General features: G+C 37.9%; 1 protein-coding gene across 1 annotated transcript in view; it reads right to left on the bottom strand.

Annotated features, from left to right (window-relative positions):
* The window catches only part of FHAD1 (forkhead associated phosphopeptide binding domain 1), a 172121-nt gene that overhangs the window by 60223 nt on the left and 89652 nt on the right, over window positions 1-22246 (bottom strand). Inside the window, exons 16-18 of the mRNA XM_031962819.1 lie at window positions 19420-19527; window positions 15150-15323; window positions 13959-14184 (exon numbers count right to left, since the gene is read on the bottom strand). Of these exons, the coding sequence (XP_031818679.1) occupies window positions 13959-14184; window positions 15150-15323; window positions 19420-19527 (508 nt within the window). The remainder of the gene's footprint in view (window positions 1-13958; window positions 14185-15149; window positions 15324-19419; window positions 19528-22246) is intronic.

The following is a 22246-nucleotide window of genomic DNA, read 5'->3' on the forward strand; positions in this document are numbered from 1 at the left end:
CACTCTAATATCTTTGCCAAGAACATTCCTGCATCTCCAAAAAAGGTTATAAAGAGTACCACTGAACAACAAAAAAATCAGAACGGAGAGCTAAATCTAGGTCCTTTGATTCTAGAGCTCTTTCCAGTGTCTTACACTGAGGAGTGATTGGATTTCTGGGATGGGAAACAACCTGTTCCAAGGCCCAGGGATGAGAGATGGAATGGGAGGAACAGAACAGTGAGCACACCATTTGTGTTTAGATAAGAGTGTTTAGAGGGAAATGATGTATAATAAATCCAGGAAAGGTAGATTGGAATTAGAGTGTGAAGGACTTTTATATACTAAGTGGAAGAATTTGTCTGAGAAGTACCAAGGAGTCACTGGAATTTTTGAGCTGGGAGATGACATGGTCAGAATTATGCTTTAGAAATGACCTTTTGGCAGCTGTATAGAGGAAGGACCAGACAGTGCAGAGATTCGGGAGCAGAAAAGCAAGTCAGAAGGTGATTGCAAAGAGGTAAGAGGTAACGAGGGATTGTACCAGTCCCTTTTACCCTAAATTTGTGGCTGGATGAAGGCAGAGAAGGGAGACAAGACAAAATGACAAGATTTGGCAACCAATTTACTAAGGAAGGTGAAGGAGTATGAAGAGGTGAGGCTATATCAATGCTTGCAAACATTAGTGACAGGGAGGGTGATGATGTCCTCCAATAAAAGAGGGAGGTATAATTAAAGGAACGATGAGTTCTGTTTGGACATGTTGAGTTGAGATATCAAGGGGACATTCAGCTGGCAATATCCAGAGAGTAATTGGCTATGTGAGACTGGATTTCAGGGGAGAGAATAGGATTGACTATATATGTAATGTGGGATTAGCCAATGAGACCAGTCCTTATGAGCATGTACAGTTTGTGATTGATGCAATCCCTATGTGGACTTCAGAATGCGTGTGGACATTCTTTAACTGGTTCCTGTTTGCTAACTAGTGAAAAGGAATTTCTCTGAGTTGCTTCCTAGCTAGGATTTGGGGTACATTCAAAAGGGAATCTCTCTCTTCTTTTGTGATTTAATTTCTGCCTGGCAATGTTCTGGTAAGAAAAAAGAATCATGCTGGAAGAGAAAGGCCATGGGCCCCCCTATGTAATTTTGATATGTGGACCTCAATCAGAGTCTGTTCTTTTGTTTTAGAAGAAAGAGAGGGGAGAGAGAGGTCTGGGAGCGAATCTCAAGCTGGGTTTTGCAGCCAGTTCAGCATTAATGCTCTATGGAGCAAGAAACAGCATTTGGGACACAGCCATCAATAACCAAGATAGGGACTCATCTAGCCTACATTTAAATCTAAACTTTTTTGGGAAAGGCAGTGAAGAAGGGACCAGTGCAATGTAAAAATTTAAGTCTGAGGCTAATTTTTATAGACATTGACTTGTATGGGGAGAGAATGTGTCCCTAGGTACTGGGGGAAAATGTTTGTGCTTTTGTTATTGTCATAACTTCTAAGCAAATATTTCTTTATAACAGCTAATCAATGCTAATTGATTAAATGGAGCTGAAGTGGGAGTTAACAGTGGCGGGGGAAGATGTCAGAATGGGAACTTAAATCAGTAGTATTAGAGAAAGACTCCCCAACCTCTCAGGAGTATCCCTAGAACCATGAAGATGAAATATGGCTAGTCAAACCCTTGAAGAGTGAGTTTAGAGCCACTTGCTATTAATAGATCTTTCAGTCATTCACTTTGAGATAATAATCAAAACCATGGGAACTGATAAGATCAGTAAAAGAGTACAACTTGGGACAGAGTTCCAAGCTACACACATAGTTAAGGGGAGGAACATGGTCAATCATCCAGCAAAGAAGATGGGACATTTTTCTGGGTAAGTAGAAGAAGCAAGAGAGAGCAAAGTCATGAAAACCCACAGAAGAGAGAGTGTTCAAAATCAAGATGATCAACAATGTTAAATGCTTCAAGGAAACAGAGAAGAAAGCAGACTGAGAAGAAGACCATTTAATGTGCTGATTAAAAGACTAATGGTCATTTTGAAGAGAGTGGTTTTAATTGAATACTGACGCTTGAAGTCAGATTACAGAGGACTGAGAAATTAACAAGATGATAGGAAAGGAAGGTAATGAGTGCCCAAAGCTTTTAATGAGATAACATATATAAAGCACTTTGCAAATTAAAGTACTATATAAATGCTTGCTGTCCTTATTTTCTAGGAGTTTGGCTTTCAAAGGGAGGAGAGAAAGAATAGTTTGGGGGAATGATAGGGCTAAATGAAGGATTTTGTTTTTATTTTAAGAAGGGGGAGACCTAGATATGAAGACACAGTATTTTTTTTTTTTTAAGACAGCAGAAGGTAATTAATCAATTAAATGTCAAAATCAAGTGCCCACTATGTGCCTGGAACTTGGGTTGCAGGTATTGTATGATGAATGAAGCAGTCCCTACTCATAAGGAATTTACATTCTAATGAGGGAAAGGAGTATGAGAAATGATTATTTCTTACATTTGCCAATAACTAATTGAATCAGAATAAAGGTTTTCCCCCTTTTCTGATTCTTCATCCAGAAGTAAATTAGTATAGAAAATCCTACCCAGCCAGGATGGCTGAAATCTAATCAAAAATAGTACAAGGGATCCTAGGTTTGGAGTAATGGGTGCATTCCAGTTCATTGTGTTTGCTTAGACAGGGCTGGGAAAATATGGAACATCTCTTTTTTCACATGATAAAGAAATTGATAAGTTTCTTTGACCAAGATTCGGGTGATCCAAGTCATGTATCCTCATTGTAATTCAGCCCACCCTCTCATGATAATATTAATTCCATCATTAATTGCAAACCAATCAGAGTTGATTGCCACCATCAGAAACATCAGCTCTTCCAACTGTGAACCCACTATCAGGAGGGGTATTTGGCTTAGGACCCAACTTCTCATAGCATGAGTTGAAACCCCATATGGGGTCTTGTAGCTGAATGTACGAATGATGAAAATATGATTTATTTTCAGCAAATGTTTGATTTGTATACTTATTTTATATACCTACATACCTGGGATCATGTAAGAATTTCTTAGACAAAAAGGGATCATGAGTGAAAAAAGTTTAAGAAGTTCTGGTCTAAGACAGATGGCCAAATGACCATCCTTTTATTAACAGACATGCTGGCATTATTAATAAAAATTGTTAAGGACCATGCCTAAGTGAAGGAGCAGGTCAATTCTCTGAGAGCCTCCACAGCTGTGAATCATAACACTTGAAATAGTTGCAAAGCAACTTTACTGACACAGGTGTTCCTTGTGGATTGGGAATGAAATAAATTGGAGGCAGAGGGAAGAGGAGAGAGGTCAGAGAATGCAACTGCCTCTCAGTTTCCTTGTATCATCCATCATCCATCATCCATCATCCATCATCCATCATCCATCATCCATCATCCATCATCCATCATCCATCATCCATCATCCATCATCCATCATCCATCATCCATCATCCATCATCCATCATCCATCATCCATCATCCATCCATCATCATCATCATCCTCTCACATGAAGAGATCCATTCTACAGCTCTGAGGTAGACCTTCAGCAGCCACTGGCAGGTGATTCCCGTATCCCAACAAAAAATAGTTAAATTATTCAGAAATTTTATCTCTTGAACCTTTTTAAATGCCACAAAGTACCTATAAGAATATATACAGCAGAAACATAAACATTAATAACAACATACACATTTTATATATATATATATATACACACACACAGAAGAGTCAAATACAAGGTAGCTTGGTAAGGGGGGGGGCACTGATAATTGAGGGGATGAGAAGAGACTTCATGCCAAAGATAGGACTTGAGCTGCATATTAGAGGAAGAGGGAAACTGTGAGGCAGAAATAAGGAGGGAGGGTATATTGGGCAAGAGGGATGACCAGGGCAGGGAGGCAGGAGAAAGAGTTAAGTGTAAAGAACATGGTTTGAACCTGTTTGACTGGATCATGGAGTGTAGGAGTATAGGTAGTATTCATGAATGTAGTAATTTAGGTTGAGGTCAGGTTGTATAAAATCTTTGCAGAAGACCTTATGTTGTATCCTAGAAGAAATCACTAAAATTGATTGAATAGGGATGTTGTACAACCAGGTCTGTGTTAAGGAAAGCTCTTTTGGTAGCAATGTGTAGGACAAACTGTCAAGGAAAGACTTAGGGCATTGAGTCCAATTAGGAAACTGTTACTAAGGTGATGAGGGCTAAATTAAGAGGGTAGAGAAGGGATTAGATATGAAGGATGTTGTAATGGTAAAAAAAAAAAAAAAAAAAGCAAGATTTGGCAACCCTTGTGGACATGTGGGGTGAAGGAAAGGCAAAAGTACTGTGGTTAAGAATTTGGGATTTTTCCCTTTGACCCAGCAATGTTTCTACTGGGCTTATATCCCAAAGAGATCTTAAAGGAGGGAAAGGGACCCACGTGTGCAAAAATGTTTGTGGCAGCCCTCTTTGTAGTGGCCAGAAACTGGAAACTGAGTGGATGCCCATCAGTTGGAGAATGACTGAATGAGTTGTGGTATATGAATGTTAAGGAATATTATTGTTCTGTAAGAAATGACCAGCAGGATGATTTCAGAGAGGTCCGGAGAGACTTGCATGAATTGATGCTAAGTGAAATGAGCAAAACCCAGTAACAAGACTATACAATGATCAATTCTGATGGACGTAGCTCTCCAACAATGGGATGATTCAAAGCAGTTTCAATTCTTTCATCTACACCCAAAGAGAGGACTGTGGGAACTGAATGTGGATCACAACATAGCATTTCCACTCTTTGTTGTTTGCTTGCATTTTGTTTTCTCTCAGGTTTTTTTCCTTCTTGATCTAATTATGTATAAATATGTATACATATATTGGATTTAACATATATTTTAACATATTTAACATGTATTAGACTACCTGCCATTTAGGAGAGGGGGTGGGGGGAAGGAAGGAAAAATTTGGAACAGAAAGTTTTTTAAAGGTCAAGGTTGAAAAATTGCCCATGAATACGTTTTGTAAATAAAAAGCTTTAATAAAAAATTTTTAAAAGGAGGCTGAAAAATCCTAGAAACAAACAAACAAAAAAAGAATTTGGGATTTTGGAAAGATGGTGGAAGCTTTGAAAGAAATAAAAACATATGGGAAAAGGGATGGTTTTAGGGGAAAAGATAATGAGTTTAGTTTTGGACATATTGAGTTTAAGATGTCTCTGGGACATTCACTTAGAAATTGGCAAATATGGAGCTGAAGTTTGGAGCTGAATATAGAGATCTGGGAGTTATATTATATCCATCATTAAACCCAAGGGAGCTTATGAAGCTACTGAAAAAGAGAATATGGAAGCAGAAGGAAAAGGAAGCCAGAACAGAATGTTGGGAAACATTCACAGTTAGGGGGCATGCCATGGATGACAGGCCAGCGAAGAGACTGAGGAGAGGTCAGAGGCAATCCACATGAGAAAAGTGAGAGAGGAGAGTTTGTAGGGAAAGCATCAAATGCTACAGAAGAGTATGGGAAGATTGGGACTGAAGTTTGGCAATTAAAAGGTGAGAGTAGTTCAGTTGGGTGATGACATCAGAAACCAGATGGTGAGGGAGTAAGTGAAAGGAAGAAGAAAGGGAGGGATGAACAATTAGAGGACAGGGAATATCTGTAAGCGTAAGTCCTTGGAGGAAAGAGGGAGGGATAAAGCTTCTGACTCCAGGGTCTCTGTTCTTCCAGCTGTTTCAGATGATTTTTTTTCTTGCAGTAGAAAAAAAAAAAGGCAAATACTCCAAGTCTGGGGTTTGATGAATCATGAGCAGCAAGGGGAAAGGAGATTGGAGAAGGAAGCCAAGAAAAGAAGGCAGTGTGACATTGAACTGATGGACCACGGGGCCAAAACTGGGAAGAGACAAAACGGAAGCAAGAGTAGAGGTGACAGACTGGGCTAGTACTGGGGGTGGGAGATCCAAAGGTCATACTGAGGACCAAGAGCAGGTTTAGGGGCACTGAGGCACAGGGAGAGATGGCAGGACAGCCAGGTGATGGCCGGATGAGAGAACTGGAGAGATCCTTGAGGGTGGTGTTTTTTAACATCTCTGTGTGATCTTAATTATTCAACATTATTATTTATTATATTAATAATATAACTATTAACCATAATTAAATATAATTTATAATAAAATTAATAATGCAATTACTAATATGGTTGATTATAATTAATAATAAAATCAATAGTATAATTATTAACTATAATATAATTACTTACAATTAATAATAAAAATTACCAACATAATCACAACCATAATATAATTAAATACAGTAATAAAATTAGTAGTATAATCATTAGGTATAATTAACCATAATAAATAATAAATAAGAATAAAATAAATTATTAGCTAGAATAACGCAGTTACAATTAACAATAAGATTAACAATAAAATAATTAACTACAATCAGCAATAAAATGAATGATATAACTATTGATGTAATTAATCATAATTAATAATGTAACTAGTAATTATAATGTAATTAATCACAATCAATAAGATTAACAATATGATTATTAGTTATGATAAAATCAATTAAAATAAACAGCATAATATAATTATTTACAACAGTACGATTAATTACAATTAACAATAAGATTGATCATATAATTATTGTTAACGGTGACATTTATGTAACACTTTAAGGTTTGTCAGGTGCTTTGTAAATATTACCTCATCATTATCTCATTTTGTCCTCACAACAGTAGGTACTATTAATTATCCCTTTTGTTTAGATGAGGAAACTGAGGCAGGAATGGGTTGCCCACTTTAAGTGACTTGCCCAGAGCCATGTAGCTTGAGTGTGACTCTGGGACTGTGTGTGGATGAAATGAAAGGAAAGAGGGAGGAGACTTGTCCATGGGAATTGGGATGTTTGAAAGACTATTGAAGTAGCCAAGTTCAAGGGTAGGGAGGAGTAGAGAAGCTAAGGAGAGAACTGGAAAACTCTGAGAAATCCCATTTTGTTCTGTGATTTGGCAGTAGAGCTGATAGGACCCTAGATGACTCTCAAGGACATTTGAGTTCAAATTCTGCCTTATTAGTAGTGTGAGTCAGCACAGATCTGTCTCAGTTTTCTCATCTGTAAAGTGGACATAATAATAGACCCTACCTCCCTGGATTGTCGTGGGGATCAGGGAGATAATATATGTAAAGTATTTTGCAGATATTAAAGTGCTTTATAAATGATAAGTATTAGGATTATTACAAAGGAGAAAGAATGGCCATCAGAATTTCTTTTTCCTAATAGTAGAGGTGAATTTGGACCATTCTGTGGTGCCCACTCTGCTACCTTCTGCCCTTTGTGACCGATGGCATATTGGAGAGGTGACTGACCTGGGTTCAAAGGTAGATCTTGGTCTTTGGCTCATAGTGAAGAAAAATGCTGAGGGGACGTGTACATTTAGGTAGGAATTTTCTTTTATTGATGTGGTGGTGTGGCACAATGGAAAGAGCTCTAGCTCTGAACAATCTGAGTTCCTTCCTATTACAGCATAAGTTTATTTGTTTTTTAAACTAATGGTTTGGGATAATATTTTTTGCAGATTTTTTTTTTAAAGATGCTTCCAAGATTTAGAAACAATATTCTAACCAAGTGATCTAATTACTAATCAATCAATCAACCACTCTAGGCACATTTATTTAGTTCTTCATTTGCATCAGGCATTTGGCCAGGCACTGGGATATAAAAGTCAAACAGACAAAAATGAATCATGCTTATAATAGGATAAAGACTATACCTATGGGACAGCTGGATGGCACAGTGGATAGAGCACCAGGTCAAATCTGGTCTCAGGCATTTCCAGCTGTGTCATCCTGGGCAAGTAACCAACCAATTGCCTTCAAAACCTCCCCAAAATACTATATCTAGGATTTCACCAAAACTGGAAATTCCTCTAGCAATGAAGGTTGGTAACATCTCAGCAACTTGAAGTTTTAATGAATTATTGTTGTTGAGTCATTTTAGCTGCTTCCAACTCTTTGTGATCCTTTTTTTTTTTTTGGGGGGGGGGAGGAATTCTTTGCCACAAAGAGTTCATTTTGCAATGAGGAAACTGAGGCAAACAGGGTTAAATGACTTATTCAGGGTCACATGGTTAGAAAGTATCTGAGGTCAGATTTGAACTGACAATGATGAGTTTTTCTAGTTCCAAGACCAGAGCTTTATCCACTGAGCCACCTATTTGATTGCTTAATAATAATACCAATAATGATAATAATAGTAATAATTATAGCTAGCATTTATATAGTGCCTACTATGTGCCAAGAACCCTAGAAAAGCACTTTGCCAATATTATCTCCTTTTGATCCTCATAACAACTCTGAGAGGTTGGTGCTATTATCCCCATTTTATAAATGAAGAAAACAAGGCAAAAAGGCTAAATGAAATGCCCAACAGGGTCACAAATCTAATAAGTATGTGAGATTAGATTTGAACTCGGGTCTTCTGGACTCCACGCCCATTGCTCTAGCCATTGTACTATTGAGCTGCATCAAGTTAAATAGCTTGTCCAGGGTCATAAAGTCAGTTTGTATTAGAGCTAGGACTTGAATCCAAGTCTTTCTGGCTTCCACACTGCCTCTTATGGGCATAATTGCCCCTCCCAATTCTAGAATTGTTAAGGACCATGCCTAAATGTGAAGGGGCAGGTCAATTCTCCAAAAACCCCCACGGCTGTGAATCATAACACCCCTGAAGGAATGGCAAATAAGCCTTTACTGACTCAGATGTTGCTTGTGGATTGGGAATGAAATAAATTGGAGGGAAGAGAAGAGAAGTCAGAGAATGCAACTACCTTTCAGTCTCCTTGTTTTGGTATCATCCTCTCACATGAAGCGATCTATTCTGCTGGACAGAAGTAGATCCCCAATAGCCACTAGCGGGTTACTCCCATAACGTAGAATGTTTAAATTTTTTAAAGCACTTTATTCACACTATCTTCTGATGTCAATGGAAAGAGGATGATTTGTTTTACAGATGAAGAAATTGAGGCCCAGAGAAGTGATATCACTTGCCAGATCACACAGCTAGTAAATGACAGAATTGATTTCAACTGATGTTAGAATCCTTACAAGGTGTTAAGTCACTGGAATTGATAGAAACAATGCTTATGTTTACACCTTTGAGAGTTCACATATTAGCTCACACATTAGTTTGCAAGTTTGGGAGGTTTCAGGATTCAGTATAGATTCACAAGTTTACACCTCCTGCAATCACACTCTCTCAGAGAAGGAGTCAACCTTTGGGTTCACACCTTTAAGAGATCATATATAAGAAGCTCTTAGAGCTTCAGTCAAGAGACTTGAAGAGATTGAGAAGTGAGTTGAGGAGATTGAGAAGCTAGAGACTGCAGTTGGGCAGAACTGGAGATTCGGAAGAGGAGAGGCTGAAGTTGGCAGAGGCAAATGACTAGCAATAAGAGCTGTCGGAACCAAGGAAAGCTTACCGGGCTATTTTGGAAGAGACAATAAAAGATTGAATTTTAACTCTTGGCTGTATTTGAGGTGATTGTTACTTTGAACTGAAACTAAGGCTGCCTCCAGAAAACCTCCCCAAGAAACCTGTTCCCAGAGAGAACCATTATAATTTAGAAAAGAAGAGAACACCACAAACTGAGGCCCTTGGAATCCAGTAGGTGCTTAATAAAATACTTGTTGACTTGACCTCATTAATGCTTGATCACCATACTGATATTTCGCTATGTGTTAAGCCCTGTTTAGTTAAACAACTGAACACTGGCAAAATAAGGGACTTGATTCCAGGGTCCTGGCATTCAGATTCCTCTCCCAATAACTTTTAATGATCTCTGCCTTCAGATAAAATTAGTATAGTCTTCATGAATATTGGGAACATTTGGTGTTCTTCAAATCAGATATTCTTTCCTTCTTGTTTTTATTTAATTTATTATTTCTTAAATAATAAAGATTATTTTATTAATTTTTTTTTTTTTTTTTACATTACAGACATTTCCGCATATATTCTACTCATTCAGTGAGTCCTCTATTGTAACAAAGAAAAACAGTTAAGGAAAACCAACACCATGATTGCATCAACATATGTAGCATCCCTTATCCATAGTTCCCCACCTCAATACCATAAGGAGAGTGCTGTGTTTCTGAATATGCTTTCTGATACCAAGATTGGTCAATACTATAATTACTCTGAACTTGGTTTCATTTGAACATTCTTTTTTTTTTTTTTTTTTTTCCTCACAGTATTATAATTGTGGGTATTCTTCTCTTGGTTCTACTTACTTTTCTCTGCATCCATTTATATAAAGCTTCCTGTATTTCTCTAGTTGTAATGTCTTATCTCCACTATATTCATATACCATAGTTCATTTAGCCATTCCCCAATCTATGACCACCCACTTTGTTTATAATTTTTTTTTTCTATTAGAAAAGTACTGCTATGAATGTAATATGAATATGCATGTAGATCTGTCTATGACTTTTTTGGGGTCCATGATCAGTAGTGAGATCTTTTTGGGTCAAAGTATAGAGCAATTTAGTTACTTTTCTCATTTAATTCTAAATTAAAACTTTAGAATAATTGAACCAATTCATGGCACGAATAGCATGTTTTATCTTTTCAGTATTAACTACTTGGTCCTTTTGTCATCTTTGTCACTTTTCAGGATGCAAATGGATGATGCTTTATTTTGCATTCTTCTTGTTAATGTGTTTAAGCATTTTTTGAATGGGTGTTGATAACTTATAATTTATTTGCTCATATACCTTCACCACTTATCTTTTGGGGGATAGTTCTTGGTTTTAGATATTTGCATCCATTCCTTAGCAGACTTTTATCAAATAATTGCATGCAAATATTACCCTCAATAGACATTTTCCCTTCTTTCCTTGCTGCATTGATTTTGTTTGTGCAAAACTTTCTTTTCTTTTTTACATTGTATGTAATCAAAAACTTCCACTTTCTCTTTCATGATCACCTCTAACCCTTCTTTGGTTAAGAATTCTTCCCTAAGCCATAGTTTCCACTTTCTTCTTGCCTTTTTACAAGAGGGGGATGAATCCCAGCTGGTTTCTGAAAATTCATTTGCCACAATAGCAAATAGTTGACAGTGGAAAAAAAAAGTCACCCGGCTCAAAATGTTTGGCAGAAAAGATAATTCCTCTTCATGTTGTTGCCCCAAGCATCCAAAGTGCTCTCTCCTCCTGTGTCTATTCTCTGGCTCTCTGGTTTTGTACAAAAGATGTCCCAAGTCATTAGGAACATTTTTCTTCTTAAATTGTGGTGACAAAGAGATCCTAAGATTGTTCTGTCACTGGAATACAACTGGGTTCATAAGAATGGTCTCCTTCAGGGGAAAAAAACAGCACATTGTTTTTTATTTATTTATTTTTTCTTGGGATTGGTGAGCATGAAAGCAGCAGCACAGCAATACTGACCATTTCTTTTTTGCTGATATACTTTATATTCACTACAAATTTCTCCCTTGAACTTTAGTCCAATATCTCTAACTGAGGATTAATTCTATGGTTTTCATTTCCTGGTCCAATGCTCATCAACTTTAGTAAGATTTTCTAGATTCCTTCTCAATTCTCATCCTTCTTGAGCTTTCTGGTGCTTTTTTATTCCCTCCTCTTTGATAGGTGTCTTTGCCCTTGACTTCCATGATATCACTCTCTCCTTTTCTACTTATCTTTATAATTTCTTCTTAGTTTCCTTTGCTGGATTCTTTCCTAATTGTGTGAACTTAAGTAAATTATTTCCTTTTTATGGGCCTGTTTCCTTATCTGTGAAATGAGGGATCAGAATCAATGGCCTCAGGTGTACTTTCCAATTCTAGTAGGTATGGATATATTGAGCTCTCTTTTATAGGCTTTCTTCTTGATATTATCAGGTCTTGTTGGTCCAGTGATCATATCTGTGCTTATTTTCTTTTTCTATCTTTTTCTTCCTTCCTCCTTCCCTCTCTCCCTCCTTCCATCCTTCCCTCCCGGCTCAAAATGTTTGGCAGAAAAGATAATTCCTCTTCATGCTGTTGCCCCAAGAATCCAAAGTGCTCTCTCCTCCTATGTCTATTCTCTGGCTCTCTCTATAATCTTACTCCTGAGCTATAATCCTGCCTTACCAACTGTCTTCTACACATCTTCATTTTGATCATCTCAATCACCTCAAATTCAACATGTATCCAACTGGATTCAATATCTTCTCTCCAATCTTTCCCATTCTCCAAACTTACCTATCTCTGCAAAAAACTGAGATGCTGTAACTGAGGCCCAAAACACTGGAATCATTTTTGACTCTTCTTCTCCCTGTTCTATTAATCTATTCCATAACCAAACAATTTCTAATTCCTGTTGATTCTATCTCACCAGTCCTTTCTGCATCATCTCATTTTTTTTTTTCTACTCACAATGATCACCATCTTGATTCAGATCTTCCTACCTCTTACCTAGATTATCTTAATGGCCTTCTAACCAGATTCCCTGCCCAATCAGGCTCTTCCTTCTCCAAACTATTCTTGACATAGGGGTTGACATAACGTTTTCTAGTGCATGTATCTTTGATCACAGCACTTACTGGCTCAGAACCCTTCAGAAATGTCCTATTTATTGTGACTAAGAAAAATACAGTCATATCCTGACATTTATAGCCCTCCATGGTCTGGCTTCATCTACTTATCCAGTCTTATTTCATGATCTTTTATTCCATATCTGTTCCCTGGCTTACCTCTTCTGGACAAGCTCTGCCTAGCCCTGAGGCAACAGGGAAATTTGTGTTGCATTCTCTCCCTTCCTAAACTCTGTGTTAGTCATAGGAGACTATTTGCCATCCCCTAAGCTCACCCCTAAGCTCTACTTCCAGACGTTGGAGCAGGTCATTGCCCTTGTTTCCAGAAGGTTCCCTGCTCATCTTTACCTGCTGAAATCCTTCCCTGCCGTTGAGGCCCAGTCTGAGGTTCCATCTGTGTCCTGAAGTCTTCTGGGATTCCAATCACCCAGAAAATTTTTCCAGAATGCTTTGCCTGGATTTTTCTCTAGTGGCTTCCTACCCCACCCCCATCCCCCACCCTCAACAATCCAATCATACTCTACTTTGGCTCCTCCTTTTCTGTGCACATAGACAAGGAGCAGTAGACCACAGACTTCTTGAGAGCAAAGAATGTATGATTTTTCATTTTTATAATTATGATAGCTAGCATTTATATAGAACCTACTATGTGTCAGGCACTGTTAAATGCTTTACAATTTTTATCTCAATAATAATAATAGCTAACATTTATATAACACTTATTTTGTGGCAGCACTTTGCTAAATGCTTTACAATTATTATTTCACTAATAATAATTAAATTTGCTAATATTTATATTGTATCTACTATATGTCAGACACGGTAGTAAATACTTTACAATTATTATCTCAGTAATAACAATAATAGCTAACATTTATATAGCACCTACTATATGTTAGGAATTGTGCTACTTTACAATTATCTCAATTAATAATAATAATAGCAAACATTTACATAACACCCATTATGTACTGGGCATTGTGCTAAACACTTTTTTTATTTGTTTATTTTTGGAAGCAATGGGGTTAAGTCCTCGCCCAGGGTCACATCATTAAGTATCAGATCAGATTTGGATTCCGGTCTTCCTGACTCCTGCACCAGTACTCTGTCCCCTGTGCTATCTAGATCCCCTGAAGCCATTTTACAAATATAATCTCATTTGATCTTCACTGTAGTCCTTTAAGATAGGTGCTATTATTATCCTTATTTTACAAGAAGAAATTGAGAGTGATAGAGTGATAAGTGACTTATCCAGCAAGTGTCTGAAGCCAGGTTTGAACTCTGGTCTTTCTGAATCCAGGCCTGGTCCTCTAACCACTGAGCCATCCAGCAGCTGGGTGAATAGTTGGTACTTCATAAAAGCCTATCTAGTTGAAGGGAACAGTTTACCTGGTATATGTTCCTTGAGGGTCACAATCTTCTGTTCGATGTCCTTGTTCTGCTGGGTCACCTTCTGTAGCCTCTCCTCTAGCATTACAATGGTCTGTGAATGCTGCTTAACTTGCTCCTTGTATTGGATAATCTCCAGCTCCAGGTCTTTTTTCTGCAGGTCTTTCTCTCCCTCCATTATTTTGAAGGCTTTCTGCTGCTCCAAAAGTTGTTCCCCCAGAAGGATCTAGGAGGAGAGAGAAGAGCAAGAGTGGTCAATGAAGAGTCTGGGCTTACAATTCCCTTGTCTCCCCTTGCCTTAGTTTCCCCTCTAAAAAATGAGGGTGTGAGAAGAGAAAGTCTTTGACTATTGATCTAATATCCTGAGCACTCATCACTCTATCCATTGTGTCACATTACAATTGATTACGAAAATGATGAAGAAGAATATGATGAGGTTATGAGAGTTGCTTATGTGAAAATTCCCTTCCCTAAACCAGTCTGGCAACTCATCTGTAAATTACAATGTTTTAGCAAGTTGACTGGGGGCACTCTGTGATATTATGAAAATAGCTTTGACCTCACTGCCCCTTTGAAGGGGTTTCTGGGACCCATAAGGGAGCCCAGACCATGCTTTGAGACCTGTTGCCCTATCCCAATGAAATCACTAATCCTGAAGGAATGAATAATAAGAATAATAACCACTTAAAATTATTCATTTTTGGAGTCAGGAGGTAGTTTCTTGTTTGATGAGAAAGGTAAGAAGTGGAGAATTTGTAACTGGAAAAGGAGCATTTTGAAGACCCAGTGAAGGAGGAGCACCTAGATGGTGAGCCTAGTCTGGAGTTAGGAAGCTCTGGCATCAGACACTTCTTAGCTATATAACCATAGGCAAATCATTTAACCCTTATCAAAGAGAATGAGGAGGAGAAAGAAGAAAAGGAGGAAGACTAGGAGAAAAGAGGAAGAGGAGGAGGAGGAAGAAGAAATAGAAAAAGAGAAGGAAAGGAGATAGAAGAGGAGGAGGGAGAAGAGAAGGAGGAGAAGGAGGAGGAGGAAGAAGTAGAAGAGGAGGAGGAGGTAGAAGAGGAGAGGAAAAAAAGAAGAACCAGTCAAGGAGCTCAAGAAGGCTCAGTCAGAGAAGTAGGAGAATAAGTGGGAGAGAGAGCACTGAAGAAGCATTTCTCTAGCCATAATAAAATCAGAACATACTTGTTTCTTTCTGGCTTCACTGAGTTCTGCCAAGGCTTTGCTCAAACTCAGAGCGAGGGATTCTTTTTCTTTCTGGTCTTCGGACTTTGTCCGTTGGCTTTCTTCTACCATAGTCAGTGCTTCATTTAAGTGAGAGCTTAAAACTCCCCCTTCTTTGGATTTAGATTCCACTTCCTAGAGGAGACAATCGACACCAAATGAACGAAATGTCTTTGACTTTTCCCTATTCTGTATGGATGTGTTGAGGGAACATAGGACTGAGGGAACATAGGAGGGAATGCCATAGACAAAATATAACGAATATTAGGTGCATACTGATGATATAATGGCCCTATGGCTCCTCATAAGACGTAATAAGAATTCAAGAAGGCTTTCTTTTCTTTTTTTAAAGCATATTTCCACATTAGTTATGTTGTGAAAGAAAAAACTAGAATACTATTTTTATGTAGATACTTTAGTTTCACTACAAAAGCTGAGGATGGGGAGAAGGAATGTTGCTCTTCTCAGTTAATTAAAAAAATTATGGAGTGATTGTTAACTCCACGGCCACTCAAAGGAGAATGGCTGAACCTCGCACACAGGAAAAGTCAAGTGGATGAAAAATGCTCATCGTCCAGAGCAGACACTGAGTGTGGCTTTAACCTGATGAAAATGTAAAAGGGAAATATTTGATAAAATGAATAAATGATAACAAATAAATAATAAAATGAAAATAAAATAATAAAAATATAGAATATTACATTCTAAAACTGAGTCACTATGAAAATAGCAGGGGTCCTTATGTATAATTTAGTGGTCCGTTTTATGTTTGAGTCTGACATCACTGGCCCAGATTATAATGTGTATAATTGGACAGGGAATTTAATCAGTCAGTGATCAGCAGAAACACATCAGGCAGGTTCTGTACGACCTAGAATTAAATGGCAGGAGGGGAGTTATCCGTTTGGGAAATTGCACAGTATTTCCAATAGTCCCAAACTGTTCTCTGCAGCAAATGACTATCTTTTAAACACTAGTTTTAAAAACCAGACTGCTTTATGGATGAGGATCTTGGAATGCTAGGATCTTTACCAATGACCCAAAGGATCAGGGAACTACACATGGTGAGCTTAAAGCAGCTGGAGCATATTAAGAATGTTAATTGACACACATAGGAGGGAATGTCATAGACAAAATATAATGAATATTAGGTGCATACTGACAATATAATGGCCCTATGGCTCCTCATAAGATGTCATAACCTAAGAAGGCTTCCTTTTCTTTTCTTTTTAAAGCATATTTCCACATTAGTCATGTTGTGAAAGAAAAATCAGAACAAAAGGGAAAAAAAACCATGAGAAAAAAAAACCCAAGATGAAAATAGTTTGCTTTGATCTGCATTCAGACTCCATAGTTCTTTCTCTGAATATGGACAGTGTTTTCTATCATGAGCCTTTTGGAATTGTCTGAAGACTCCCTTTCCTCCATGACATCGAGCAGATTGTCTGGAAGGATATGGATAAGAACAAGCAGGAGTGGGAAGGAGGGGAAAATGGCATCAATGGGAGGATGAGAAAAATTCACCAATTGGGAAAAACAGGGAGAAACATCGGCATGTTACTAGCTATGTAACCATGGCCAAATCACTTAACCCCAATTGCCTTAATTCCTCCTCCCCCATGCTCACTCCCAAGTCAACATCCCAGAGTATTGTTTGGGCCACCCCATTTTCCCTGATTTGTTTACTAGGGAGCTAAGTAGGATAATGATTAGACTGCTTGACTTGGAGTTGGGAAACTCAAATGAAAATCTGGCCTCAGATACTAGTAACTCTGGGCAAATCTTATATCTCTTAATCTCAGTTTCTTCATCTGTAAAATGGAGATAATAATTGCCTCTACCTCTTCTGGTTGTTGTGAGGATCAAATGATGTAAAGTGTAAAGTGTTTGGCACATAGTAAGCACTATAAAAATGCTAGTTATTATTGTTTGATCCAGATCTATGAGTCCATTCATATAATATAAGTAGTGTCAAGTTCAGAGATGGGATGGCTAAAACCTATGTAAAAATCTGTGGCATATTGATTTAGAAAACCATATATTAGGATTATCTGTTTTACTGTAGCAACTAGGTGGTACAGTGAATAAAGCCCTAGACCTGGAATCATGAAGATCTGAGTTCAACTTGGCCTTGGACAGTTACTGGCTGTGTGACCCTAGACAAGTCACTTCACCCTGTTTGCCTCAGCTTCCTCATCTGCAACATGAGCTAGAGATGACAAATCACTTTTGTGTCTTTGCCATGAAAATCTCAAAAGGGATCATGAAAAGTAAGACATGAAGTTGACTAATAACAACAAAATGTTTTACTGTATTTTTATTTATTTATTTTTAATATTTCCTGATTATATTTTAATCTGATTCTGGCTTCACTCAGGAGAGTTAAGACCTGTCACCCTCTGTTTGACACAAAGTAATAAAACACCTGGGATGGGGGATTCCCAGTATGAAAACTCCCTCCACTGATGAAGAACAGCCTCTTACCAAGAGTTGCCTGGATACACAGTCCTCAGAGGCAGGACTGGAATATAGCTCTTCCCAACTCCAAAGCCCAGCCCTCCATTCACACTGCAAAGATGCCTCTTCCATCCTTTCCTTTTGTGATATAGGGATATATCATATATCAAGGTCTGGGTGTGTCTCTGGTGGATTGTAAACCAGTACTGGTTTGTCCTTTCTTCTGTGATACATTTGGGAAACTAACCTATGAAGTACTTTGAGGGTCAGGGGTGATGTTGATGGTGCTGGTGGGTAATCTTAAGAAATCTGACAGAGGATTGACACAGCTGTCACTATTAGACTGTGCTGGGACTAGGTGATCTACCCTATCTCCCTATTCCTATACAAAGCTTGGAATGATTAGCTAATAGAAACTATGATTAATTATAAAAAATAATTGCTTACAGACAGAGTGCTCTTTAAAGAGGGAGCTTTGGACTTGGGAAGTCCTGGGTTCAATGTTGCCCTGATACAGAATTCAACTCAATCTTTTAATATCTTTTAACTCCAGGCAATTCGCTAAGTTTATAAATTGAGGCAGCTGGGTGGCACAGTGGATAGCATGCTGGATTTGGAGACAGGATGCCCCAAGTTCAAATTCTACCTCAGAAATTTACCTGCTGTGTGACCCTCAATAATCAATGTGGCTCAAACTCAGTTTCTTCATTTATAAAATGGGGAAAATAATAATAGCCTCTGATGGTATATGTAAAGCAAATCCTGAAATGCTACAGGAATAGTAGCTATAATTATTATGAAAAATTATATAAAATTATTATGCAAAGAATTTATAAACTTTAAAATGCTATATGAATTTAGATTATGTAAAGTGTTTTGTAAATTTTAATAATAATAATAATAAACACAATAGTTAGCATTATGTGCCAGAGCTTTATAATTATTATTGAATTTGATTCTCACAACTACCCTGTGAAGTATATATTATTTTTATCCCCATTTCATAGATAAGGAAACTGAGGCAGACAATGGTTTAAATCAAAACTTATTAAACTCTGGGTCATGATCCCACATGGAGTCTTGTAACTCAATGTGTGGATCATAAAATTATGATACATTATCAGGAAATGTTTGATTTGTATGCCTGTTTTATATGCTTATATTCCTGGAGTCTGGTGAAAAGGGTTTGAGAGTGAAAAAAGTTTAGGAAGTTCTGCTTTAAATGACTTGTCCAGAATCACATAGCTAGTCAGTTATCTGTGGCTGGATTTGAATTCAGTTCTTCCTGTGTCCAAGCCCTGTATTTTATGCATCATAGCATCACTTAACTGCTTTAAAGTGCTACAAATATATTAGTCATTATACTATCTACATTAATAGGGGGAATTCCTTACCAAGCTCTCCCTACATCAGGGAAACCTGGAAAAACAAACAAACCTACACAAAGGCTTTCAAGTCTATAAAGCACATCATAGAATCTCACAACAATCTCTTGAGTTTAAATACGGAGTTTTAAAACACATATGATAGATGGGGAGACTGAGGTAAAATGACCAGTCCTGGATCACACAGCTCTTATGTGTTAGAGGTTAGATTTGAACCCATATTATCCCGACTCCCAGCCCAGTCTTCCATTGCCAAGCCATCCTTTCTATGTCCAAAGGACCCCTCTTTGATCCCAAACAAAGCCTGGAGACCTGGAATTCCCATGCTGTTAATCCTCAGGCAGGCTTCTGCTGCTGGACGTCTCTCCTGCCCTGTCTCTGTTTCCTACCTTTTTCAGCTTTTTTAAGTGATTCTCAAGATCTTGGACTTTTTTCTTCTCTTCTTCCACAGCAGCCTTAGCTTGGTTCTTTTCTTGGATCATATGGTTCTTCCAAACCTGAAAGTCAACCAGGAGCTTTTACTGAGTGTGAACTTACTTAGGAAAAAGGGGTAAATACAATATGAAGGAAGAAGTGAATGAAGGTCATTACTCTCTGAAGTAGGGGGACTCTTAGGAGACAGTGTCAGAGCCGAGAGCATCCTTAGAACACAAGTGGCAGAGATGGGAGGGCTCTGATAACACAGAATGTTAGAACAGAGTATTATCTAGACCTCAGGACTTAAACTATTAGGATGTAAATGTGAGTCCTAAGGTTTTAGAATGTCAGCATTGGGAGAGATTTTGGAAAAAAAAAACAAATAGTAATATCAGTAATATCTTAAAACCTTAGATTTTTAGTAGATCTCAGAACATAGTGTTGTGCCACAGTTCTCTTTTATTATCCTGACTCAGTTTCCCTAATTATCCTGACTCAGTCTCCCTAAATTGTCCTGCCTTGATTTCCCTAATTATTCTACTCAATCCTGCAAAACCACCCTACCCTCTTAATCAGAATATTTGATAAGGATAAAAGATCTTATAGTTTAGAATATCAAAATGCCTCTCCCTTTCCCAAACTATCAGAATATCAGAGACCATCTTATCAAGATGCCTCTCCCCATCTCCGGGGTGCCTCCCCATATTATGTCATCCCATCTCAAGGGGCTCATCCCAACCTGTCAGAGTCCCAATCTCACTTTCAACACCCTGACTCCGCCCTTGCCTCAGTCTACCCCCTGAGTCTGAGCCACGTGTATATATGTCATTGAGATCTCACATTGTTTGCTAGATTCTTGGAGACGATAGTCTCATTCAGCCCTGGGACCAAACCATGGATCCATTTGGTCCCAGTAAATCTCTCTCTTTCCAATAAACTATTAAATACTCTCTAATCTCTATCTTGCCTCAGTTTCTCTGACATTACAATAGAATGCTAGAACAGAATATCAGATTTTAAGAGATGGGGGGGTCATCTGTTCCAGTCCCTTAGACAAGCCACTGAGATCTGTGGGGAGTCAGTGACAGGAGACAAGACAGGAGTAGAATCCAATATCAGAATAGTTTTTTTTTTCCTAGAATATAGTCACAGTCACACCATTCTTAGAAAGGGGAGCAAAGTTTCCCGGGTGCCTGCCCAGCTTTGTTTATAAAAAAGAATGGTGGAAATACTTGTCTAAACCATTCTTAATTAAGGAGGCAACTTGCCAGTGAATGTATTCAGGTCAAGTTGCTTAATGTAGTCACTGAAATGTGGGAATCACCACTGTGAATACGGAAAAAATGCAGAGTCTACCAGTGTGGGAGGTAGGTAAAAAGCCAGGAAAACTGGTTAGGTTGTTCCTATTCTCTCCCTGCAAGGGGTAGAAGGAATTAACTCCAGGCACTTCTCACTTATTCCCAGCTTGTGTTTCTATAATTGGTTAATAAGTGAGTTGTTTGGCTTTGAGAACACTTTTTTATCTACAGAAACAATGTTATAAATTGTGGCTAGCTTCCCGGGCCAGCTCACAAGAAACCTATTGGACCTGTTATGTGGTCTAGATACTGTATGTCGGAGTGAATAATAATTGTGCTGTTTTATTTCAATTGAACCAAAAAATATAATTAGACTGAATAAAAGGCAGCTTAAATCTCAGCCCCCCAACAATGTTGACACTCATAGAAAAGAAGGTTTAGTTAAAGGAGGAAAACAAAGTTTTGTGATTTTTTTCTTATGAAGACTTTTGGGTATATTTAAAGACTTTTTAGTGACATGTCACTTAGAAAATTTAGAACTGGAAGAGATTATGGACTCCTCCAGACAGCAGTTAGGTGGTACAGCAGAGAGAAGGCCAGTTCTAGAGTCAAGAGGATTTGAATTCAAATCCTCTCTCATGTAGCTACTGACTGTGACCCTAGGTGAGCCATTTCACCTCTGTCTGCCTCAGTTTTCTCATCTGTAAAATAGGGATGACGATAATAGCATCTATCTCCCATGGTGTTGTGAGGATCAGATGAGATAATAATTATAAAGAGATTCGCACAATGACTGGCACTTAGTAAGTGCTATAACAATGGTAGGTATTATTGTTATTATTATCAATTATTATGAATTGTGGTTGGATTTTTCATCAGAAGATCTGAATTTGAATCCTGGCTCTGTTACCTTCTACCTATTTGGCACTAGGGACATTTTTAATGAATCAATTAAATTAATTATTTAATGGATCTTGGTTTTTTACTCAGGAAAATGAGGATGCTGGATTAGATCGACTCTAAACTCAAAATCCCATGATCCACATTGTCTCTTCCTCTTTTAGTTCTCAGCTTCTTGATATACAATAATAATAATAATAATAATAATAAATACTGATGATAGCTAACATTTATAATAATTGATATATTTATCTATCCATCCATCTATCTTTTACAGTGTGCCAGGGACTGTCCTAAATGTTTTACAGTGACCTTATTTGATCCTCATAAAAAAATTCCTGTAAGGTAGATGCTATTATCCTCATTTTATGGATGAGAAAACTGAGGCAGAGGTGACATGATGAGGCAGAGTTGGCCAGAGTTATACAGTTATTAAGTGTCTGAGGGTGGATTTCAATTCACTTCCTTCCTGACTGCGGGCCCAGTGCTTTCTATCCACTGAAAGATTGCATTGGATGTACTTTAAAGACTCTCCTAGCTCTGTTGTTGAGATTCAGTTGGCCAAGTGCCATTGGAATTACCTTTTTCCTTCACCTGTTTT

Source organism: Sarcophilus harrisii, chromosome 3 (genome assembly GCF_902635505.1).
Source record: "Sarcophilus harrisii chromosome 3, mSarHar1.11, whole genome shotgun sequence".
Classification (NCBI taxonomy): domain Eukaryota; kingdom Metazoa; phylum Chordata; class Mammalia; order Dasyuromorphia; family Dasyuridae; genus Sarcophilus; species Sarcophilus harrisii.